Here is a 10,429-nt window from a genome sequence, read left to right as displayed (position 1 = left end):
TATGTTTATAATGAACACTTCAGAAGAGACACTGATTAGTCAACCAAATTAATAAAAACTTAAATGATAAAAAATATTGCTCCGCTGCCTTTCTCGATATATCTGAAGCTTTCGATAAGTGTGTTCGACACACGACTGCAGGTGAATTGAAAAGGCTTTTGTCCCATACCCACTTTCAACTAGTTAATTCATACCTCACAGACAGACATTTTATTGTAAAAACAGGTTAACGAATATACTGATCTACATCCAATATATTCAGATATTCCACAGGGGAATGTAATTGGTCCATTGTTGTATCTATTGTATACAGCTGACCTACCGACCTCAAGAAATACTACAGTTGCAACATATGCTGACGATACAGCCGTTTTATCATCACATAAGGATCCAATATCAAACACAAGGAACCTCCAATTTCATCTAAAGAAAGTCGAGGTGTAGTTGAAAAAAGGGCGTATAAAACAAAGCATAATCTACCCATGTGACATTCACCCTTTATAAAAAACTTACCTTTCAGTAAAAATGAATAATTATGAACTCCCGCAAGCAGTCAATTTTAAACCTCTGGAAGGTATTTTGATCGACGTTTAACATGGAAAAAACAAACAAGTTTGCGAGTCATATTAAGTCCCCAACAAACTAATTCAGCGCGATATCCTCTTAGAACCCATAACAAGTGTGATTCGAAGTGTTAGTGCAAAGTACTCTGAAGGATTGACTAAACGTGCGCCATAACAGAGAAGTTCGTAGGATGAAACGCAAACTACCATACGAACTGCCTAATATATACTTAGAGTGAGACATAATAATGTCTAGAATAAGTTATAATAGCCTTTAGAATAAGTTACGTTTGTAGAATAAGATTTAGATTATCAGTTTGTACAGCAGATCACTTACTAAAGCGATCTTCTACATGTCAGTATAGTTATATTGCATAACGGAAAATGAAGTATTAAGAGATTAATATAAAAATTAGTAAAAACACTTTTCGACACCACCTATGGTAACCCCTGGAGGATTAATCCACCTACTTAATTAATGTACATTTATGTAATGTAATGTGTCTTATTTTCATTAAAGAACATAATTACCTTTTTATGTTTAGTTCTTGTTTCCCTCGTTAATGTGTTTTCATGTCAAAATGTCAAATAGTTCTAGATAGTACTGTATTCTTCGCTAGTTTCTTCTGTTGCTACCTTTGTACATTTTTCTTAACATATTAATTCTCGCTTAGTTGATTTAACCAAATGTTCATATATATTCTGAATAATTACAAACATATCCATGCACATAATTCTTTGACAGTCTACAATACGATTTTTTACAGTGGTTCTAGATTAATTATATACTCAACTTTAGTGGTTTCCACTCTCATCACCCTGTCTTTGTCTTGTCAGCATTGAACTATTTACATCAATAATCACTTATCACTAATGTCTTGTAAAATTTTGCAGACATTTGATAACTGAACGACTTTTTCTGGCTGATTCGGTTACATGTTCGAACATATCAGAAAATATATTCGGCATCATTGTATCTCTATTTGACAAAAAAAAACGACAAGGAAAATATTGTCTGGTAATAAATCGAATTTATAAACTGCAATAGGCGATACATTATATATCTTAATGATGTAAGTGCACTGTTATTTTGGATAGACTATAATAGTCCTTCCAATAAAACAGCCAATGCGTGTAATCAACACCGTCGAACGTCAATACGTACAAATTCAATTTATTAAAATGTAAAATCCCTTTTAAACTCATAGCATTTTAAACTTACTTGAAAATATTATTTTATTTAATGGAAAGTAGAGGTAAAAGACAATACAAAACGCGACATAAGGACAAAACAGACCAACCTGTATCATTCGTTCACCATTCAGGGAACTTTAAGATCTTCTGTAATAGCTCACTCTTAAAGAAACAGCCACAGGGATGTAAAAGTTTAATTGAAAAGTCCCCGGCGTCAATGTTTTCTAGTTAGTTCTTACCCTGAAAAGATATAAAAAATAATGCGTGTATAAATTTGACCGCTGTCGGATCATTAGTTTGTCAATTATAGTATTTTTAGTGAAGCAACTTTTCTTATTGTGAAAGAAATGGATAAAAAGGATTTTCGCGTGTTGACAAAATATTTCTTTTTGAAGGGACTGCTCCAGGAAAATCTATCATCAAGGATTGGTACGCTAAGTTTAAACGTGGTGAAATGAGCACCGTAGACGGTGAACGCAGTGGACACCCAAAAGAGGTTGTTACCGACGAAAACATTTAAAAAATCCACAAAATGATTTTGAATAACCGTAAATTGAAATTGAATGAAATATCAGGCACTCTAAAAATAGCAACTGAACGTGTACATCTTATCATTCAATATTTGGGTATGATAAAGCTGCGTGCAAAGTGGGTGCCGCGCGGGCTCACTTTTGACCGAAAACAACGACGAGTTGATGATTCGGAGCAATGTTTGAAGATGATCAAGCGTAATAAGCGAATAAAAAGTTTGTCGCCGCTTGCTGACGCGATACGAGGCAGAGGGGGGCGGTTTTTTAATGCGAATCTTCACTACAGACGAGATATGGGTACACTATTACACTCCGAAAGTAAGATGTCGCCTAAAGAGTGGAGGAAGAAGGAGGAAGGAAGTCAGTCAAAGCGAAGACAACCAGGTCCGCGGGTAAGGTTCTGTGTACGGTGATCTGGAACCGGCGGGGCGTGCTGTAGGTCGATTTTCTACGCACCCAACTCTGCATCTAACTCTAACCTTCTGAAAACACTCGTGAAACCCGCTTATCGCTCGAACCGGAGGAGCATTCCGGCATGAACTGCTATTCTTCTCCAGGATAACGCTCGATACAATATCGGAATTAGGGCGGCAGGTACTAGAGTACCCCCCCTACAGTCCGAAATTATCACCCTGCGACTACCACATATTTGGACCACTGAAAGAAGCTCTCGGAGATCAAAGATTCAAAACCAACGAAGAAGTAGAAGAGTTCGTGCGCACGTGGCTGTCCGAGTTGCCCAAGGAATTCTTCGATACCGACATCAAAAAACTTGCAGAAAGATGGACACAATGCATAACTAGTGAGAAAAACTGTAAATTTTTGTAAATTTTTTCAATGGTAAATAAATATATCAGAATATTTGTCTAGATCATATTTGAACCACCCTTGTATACACCATCATTCTAAGTTTAGAGTTACTCGTTTGTTAAGAAAACCGGCACCATATAAATGTTAGAATTTTAATCTAATTATATAAAAATTGTATTCCAATAGTTAATCAATTTATTAATTGTATCTTATATCATATGGCATTAGAGGATATTTTCAATGCATCAGAGAGACTAAATATCCAGGGTAGGATACTATTATAACAGGGGAGAGATTATAACTTTATATTATGGAAAAAAACGGACTATTCTTAAGAATCAACTACATTTATTCATTATTTAATTATCTATTAGCAGACTTTTAATACCCAAATTAAAATGACTGCTGAGATATATTTATAACTGCTAGTACCAGCTGGAGTGTCATATAATAGAGCAATAAAATAAACAACATTAAAAACGTAGGATATCTTGCTGAACAATGATAACTATGCTATTCGTACATGGAGTAACGTTTTATACATGAAGAAACAATTGAATAATGGGTGTGAAAGGTGGCTTAATAGGCGTGGTATCAACACGTTTTTTTTTCAGAAATGGCGTAATGATTACCGATAAAACCGATAGCGAGCAACTTATTGACACCCCGAACAATGAATGACTTCATACTACTTCGTGACTGTTGACCTTTCGCCATGATTTTTTTCGCCGGTCACAAAAGAACCCGTTACACCCAACGTTACTAATTTTATTGCTCATTTATGATTAGTACGGATCCAGTTGCGAATAAATCTCAATTTTAATGTGGAAGTTGTTATTGAACCGTTTTCGTACCGACAAAATGTGTTGCATAAAATTAAGTCTTAATCGTTCCGAAGATTATGTGACTCATATGTTGATATATTTCTAGAGATATACTATATTTCGTTAATGCATTTTAAACAAAATATCTTTCAAAGGTGGTAAGATTTTTTTTAAATTAATATCTTAGAATCCAACAATCTGCCCGTGGGCAATAAGTATTATTATATGATTTCCGTTATATAATATAACTGACATGTAGAAGATCGCTTCAGTAAGTGATCTGATTTACAAACTTATAATCTACATCTTATTCTAGATACTATTCTAACTTATTCTAGAAGTTATTATATCTCAGTCTATATGTCTATTAATCAGTTCGTATGGTAGTTTGCGTTTGAGTTTTGACGAGTGCATTGGGATGCACTAATAGTCTTTCAGAGGAATTCGCACTAACACTTTGAATCACACTCTTTATGGGTCCTAAGGGTATATCGCGCTGAATTAGTTTGTTGGAAACGTAATATGGGGCATCGAGGATGACTCGCAACACTTTATTCTGAAACCTCTGAATGATTGCTATGTTAGATTTGCTACCAGTACCCCATGCTACCATCAACACCATAGGCCCAAATGGATCTAAATATTGCCTTATACAGCAAAACCTTGTTATCTACGCCAAAGCTGTTTGTGTTTTGTTACTATACGTTTTTTCCATGTTAAATGTCGATCAGAATGCATTCCCAGATATTTAACGTTGTCTGCTTGAGAGAGTTCATAGTTATTCATTTTTACTAAAGCACAAGTTCTTCTACAAAGGGTTAGTGTCACATGGGTTGTTTCATTCAGTCCAATGTGCCACACATTGTCGAAGGCTTGAGATATATAAGCAATATTTTTTATCTTTTAAGTTTTTGTTAATTTAGTTGACTAGTATTTGTTCTGTGTTTATTACGGAAGCCAAATTGATGGCCTGGAATAATATTTCCCTCGTCTGTGATTATTTTGAATGTCTCAATATATAGTTTTTTAAAATCTTTAGAGATTACAGGTAAGCTTATAAGAATCATAAGAGAAGGTGATTTTTAATGTTTTCCCTGGTTTAAGAATCATAATGATTTGAGATATTTTCAACGTACTAGGAAAGTAATTATATCTTTACATGGCATAAAATATAAACTTTATTAAGATTACTTTATACAAGATTTAATCCATGAATTATCATTGTGATATAAATAACAGAGTTAACAATCTGTTACTTTTATGTCTCATTATTGCCACAGGTATTAGGCTGTTCACTATATTTGTAAAGTACAAGCAATTCGTAAGTAAATTAATTGTTAAAAAAGTTGTTGTTTCGCTAAAGGAAATACATTGTTTAGATTTTTTTTACAGTAGATATACTCAGTGTAGTCTTAATTTACAAATTTATTACTACTGTTCTGTTGTTCTTGCATTAATATACAGTGTGTGCGAGATTAATACATCAGTATGCATTACCCAAATTAAAATAAAAATAAACTCCTTAAGCCAAAATTAAGAGTAATTTATGCACTCTTATGCAAACCTCTCACTTCCTGCATTTTGTCCAGTTGCTGTGTTGCTTCCACGCTGCTGTGATTTAGTAACCTTATTTCACTTTTCAAGGCGAAATCTTTGATAACTTCGTAAATACATTTGATTTCGAGCACTGATAAGCATTAATCGTAGAGCTTTGTCTTGACAGCGTTGGATTATTAGTTGGTTTGATATTTTAATGCAACTGCATATGTCCACCCCATATGTCCAAATTAGCATTATAATTAACTGATAAACCAATATCGTTGATTTTATGTCAAATCATCTTCCTTTTAACCAGTACAGTTGCTTGATTTTGAGTCTGTTCTGCTTTTTTCTAACATAAGGTAACCAATTTGACATATCATTTGGATGAATGCCGAGCTATTTACCTGATTCTACTTTGAGGAATAGAGGAACCGTCAAGTGGTACAATTAGGTTTTTGTCATTTCAACGCAACGCAAAATTAACATGGACAGATTTGGAGCTATTAAGCTGTATTTTCAGTCTCTGGTCCATTTGTAGATCTTGTTGAGTGCTACTTGTGCTTGTTCTATAGCCTAATAGGCACTACTAGAATTAAATCGATATGTTTTTAGTTAGCCCTAACCCTCAAAAGATGCGTGTATTTGACAACTGTCGGATCATTAGTTTGTGAATTATAACATTTTGAGTGAAGCAACTTTTGTTATTGTGAAAAAAATGGATAAAAAGGAATTTCGCGTGTTGATAAAATATTGCTTTTTCAAGGGAAAAATCACAATCGGACACTGCCAAAGGAAAATCAACCATCAAGGATTGGTATGCGAAGTTTAGACGTGGTGAAAGGAACAGTAAATTGAAATTGAATGAAATAGCAGACACTCTAGATATCAATAGGACGTGTACATCATATCATTCACGAGTATGTGGGTATGAGAAAAATCTGTGCAAAGTGGGTGCCGCGCGAGATTATTTTTGACCAAAAACAATGACGAGTTAATGATTTGGAGCAGTGTTTGAAGATGATCAAGCGTAATAAATCCGGGTTTTTGCGCCCATCATTTCACTCCGAAATCCTTTCGACAGTCCACTCGGATGACTGTCACATGGATATGACAATGGATGAAACATGGCTTCATTACTTCACTCTGAAGTTCAATCGACAGTCATTCGAGTGGACTGCACACGATGAACCCGCTCCAAAGCGTGGGAAAACGCAATAGTCGACTGGCAAGGTTATGGCGTCTGTATTTTGGGATGCGCGTGGAATAATTTTTATTAACTACGCTGAAAAAGAACAAACCATCAACAGCGACTATTACATAGCATATTGGATCGTTTGAAGGACGAAATCTCCGAAAAACGGTCGCATTTGAAGAAAAAGGAAGTGCTGCTTAACCAAGACAATGTAGCGTGACACAAGTCAGTGAAAACGATGGCAATAATCCATGAATTGGGCTTGGAATTGCTTCCTCATCCACCGTATTCTCCAGATATGGCCCCCAGCGATTATTTCCTGTTGAATTTCCTGTCCTATTGTTGGTGAATAAAACTAATTTTGCCAAAAAATGTGTTTTACTATGGTAGGCCGGGGACTTTTCAATTGACCTGTTAGTTAAAATGTATCTATTCAGAGCACTGGATGGCATTCTAAAAAAAAATAGTTTATCATTTGACCTAAACCACTCATGGAGCAATTTTTTCATTTTGGGAGATCTGTTGCTCTACAAGCGCGTGAACCATCGATGCGAAAAGGTAGTCGAATGGAGCCGGGTGTTAAGAATACGATGGAATATCCTCTATCATCAATCCATAGTCCTTTCCATAACCATCCATAGTAATCCAGCTGATTTAATCTCCGACAATGTTTGCTGTGTCTTTTAGCTAAAAGGTGGATTTCGCCACAGAAGTATCTAATCCCTTCGTCATTAATGTATAAATGACTATAATCAGCGTCTCCAAATTTGTTCCTTAACTATGTATTGGTAAGATTAGTGTTCGAACGAGACATATAGAAACAAAAGCTCCTGCCGCTTGGCCGATTCGGTTTATTGCTTCAGTGGTAGACGTCACTTTCTTCTCATATATTACTGATCTCTACTACTTGAACTGTTTCAGTTACTCTCACTGAATCGGCTGATTTTCGGTGGCTGTTGGCCATCGAAAAAAATATCGATATTAAAAAAATATCGATATTTTTAAGAAAAAATAAAAATAGTGAAAAATTAGCTTAAAAAGATATATCATATTTCTAAATATCTTAAATATCTTAACCAAAATTCGCTAAACCTTTCGAAAGATATCGGCCAAAAATATCGATATTTCCTGAAAATTATATCGATATTTTTTCTGCATCCCCACTGGATCCCGTTAATATTTACAATAGTGAGAGATTTACATCATTAAATAATAAAATGCAACATATATCTAAAAATTATTTTTATTGAAAAACAAACATACAATGTCCACTTATATAATTCCTAAAATACGTAAACATAAAAATATAGAGTATAAATAGACCAAGAATAATTTCGATTCGACATAACTTTCATACAATCAACCTCAAAAAAATGATATAAACGACTCTGAGAGATCTCTTGAAAATAGAATTTTAACTATATCATAATAAGAAAACGAAAAACATACCAATAAAGCTAATCTAAAAAACCTTAAAATACGGTATTATCCTAAAAGAAATAACAGAAATATATTTTGTACAATTGTATTTGTCGTGATTCATGACCAATGCAATGTTTAGTGGTCCACAAAGTGGGGAGGACCATGGAAGACCAAATAAAAATGATGTTGTTTTCCATGTGTATAATATCATGCAATCTACACTAATCGTTTTTATTGTACTTAATAATAAATAAACGTAAATATATTGCTAGATAATTCATAAATTAAAGCAAGATTAATAAACATATAGTAAACATAAACATAGTCTAAGATTCCGTGATCGCTAATTTTTGCCTAATACAAAAAGTTAATAATGATTAAATGATGTCTTCACGGTATCTTGTACTAGATACCCCTAGTTGATAGACCCTAGTTGATAGACAACACATTTAACAACCCCGGGGTGATCATATATACTATGGAATGTTTTGTACGTATTCTATCTCGACCGCATTCCAATATTAAACACAAACGCTTTCTGGAAATAATGTTAATAATTATAACTAAAAATTATAATACAAGTAATTGCGAGTCAAGGTCCCTCTATAGAAATTTACAAACGTTTTACAAAATATACATATTTTTACAGCTTATTGCTTAAAACAAAAAAAGTTAAATACACACAAAGGAAGGAACATCGTAGGTTGTTTACAGTCACTTAAATTGAAGTCTTCGGCAACAATAATGATACAGAATAAATGATGTAAATAATATATGAGGGTTTTAGGCATTTTCGTTGATATATCTAAGCTGTATCCGTTAAAATAGCTTTAAGAAGTCTGGGTCTGATAATTCTCATCAAATACTACACGAAACTGGGAAACGGACAGACCTTAAGTAACTCTACTCAATAATCACAGTAATTCTAGCACTATAGTCACTGAGTTATACATAAACATGATTCATTTAGAACACAAAATATGGAAAAAGTTCATTTTGTTTAATTATAATAATATTTCCTTGGGGGTATGCAACCAAATATCACTGTCTGAATCAAATCAAAACATTAATTTTGACGATTATTGTTGTTTAGCATTTTATTTGGGTATGTTACAGAGTCAAAATGCAACATTGCGTGGATTTATCTTCCCATTATATCAGCGATTGTGAAACCAGTCTTTTTAGGAGGCGGCCTTACAGGTGGAGGCGCCTCCACCTTCTTCATGCTAAGATCGCTGGGCATACTGTTCGGAGATATTTGCCCAGAACTAGACGACGGCTTCGAAGCCCCCGCTGTAGCTAATAAACCGCCTGCATTGGGCATTGGTCCAGCGAAAGATCCGGATCCATCTGGCGGTTTCAATATGGTGCTCGCTGTCGGAGGCAGGGTCACATTCTGCACCGGCAGGGACAAGTTCTGGGCGTATTGCGGATGAACGTGGCCCATCACGCCCATCCTCAACGACATCGGCGGGCTCAGAGGACGGGAATGCGTATAAGAGGAAGGAGTCCTGGGTCTGGGCGAACCCAGGAATCCCGGCGAACAGCTCGGACGGTCCTGGTCGAAGCCGCGTTTACGGAACGGTCCCAGGAAACTGGGCTCCATCGATTTGCTGGTGATGGTGCTCGGTTTGGCCAGGAGGTCTCGTCTGATTTGGAGCTGAGGTAATGGCGAAGGTGCCGGGCGAATGGATACCTGCAAACAAAATACACAATAAAGACTATTCTTATATCAGGGATATGAAAAAGTTTAAACTTTTCGCCAGTCAGTCAAAACAAGATATTTTAACCAACGTACATCAGAGCTCAGTTTTAATTAGATTAATTCGTTTTATTTTTATTCTATTGAACAATAATTGCTGGAAAATCGCTTCATTCTAGTGTTTGCCAGCATCTCCAAAATGTGTAAAGCACGTTTATATTCGACAATATATGTGTTTACTGTTGTCGTTTAAAAATTACTTATATTCATAAAATTATATTACCATTATGAATGTTTTTTTTTTCGAAAACGAAATAACCCATTGAACATCACATCTTCCTGGTTCATTACTACATTTATCTCACTTTATTTATATTGGAAGAAGTTTACCATCACATACATTTAGCCTAATATAAGCGATCCATAAAAATATAATTGGCATTCATAAATTTGGAAAAATAATTAGACCTTAGTCTATCTATTGCTCTATCTAACAGAAATATTATGGGTTATATAGGAACAAAGATAAACTAAATTATAAAATAGTAAGCGTAATTCAAGAAGTATATAGGACGAAAACAAAAGCTGTAAATACGGACAATAAGAAATCATCTTCAGAATTCAAGCAGCATTAAAACAAAACGGAAGTA

The 10,429-nt window shown here is 34.8% G+C and overlaps 1 protein-coding gene across 4 annotated transcripts in view; it reads right to left on the bottom strand.

Annotated features, from left to right (window-relative positions):
* Positions 1-7,882: 7,882 nt before the first annotated feature.
* The window catches only part of LOC143194722 (uncharacterized), a 137,683-nt gene continuing 135,136 nt past the window's right edge, over positions 7,883-10,429 (bottom strand). For all 4 annotated transcript variants that reach the window (XM_076401393.1, XM_076401375.1, XM_076401384.1 and 1 more), the window contains exon 8: positions 7,883-9,773. In XM_076401393.1, coding sequence (XP_076257508.1) covers positions 9,219-9,773 — 555 coding nt within the window. In that variant the 3' untranslated portion in view covers positions 7,883-9,218. The remainder of the gene's footprint in view (positions 9,774-10,429) is intronic.

The sequence above is a fragment of the Rhynchophorus ferrugineus genome, unplaced genomic scaffold (genome assembly GCF_030347505.1).
Source record: "Rhynchophorus ferrugineus isolate W39M unplaced genomic scaffold, kcgeb_rfMv2 rfM1, whole genome shotgun sequence".
Lineage (NCBI taxonomy): Eukaryota > Metazoa > Arthropoda > Insecta > Coleoptera > Curculionidae > Rhynchophorus > Rhynchophorus ferrugineus.
This window is presented reverse-complemented; position numbering and strand designations above follow the sequence as displayed.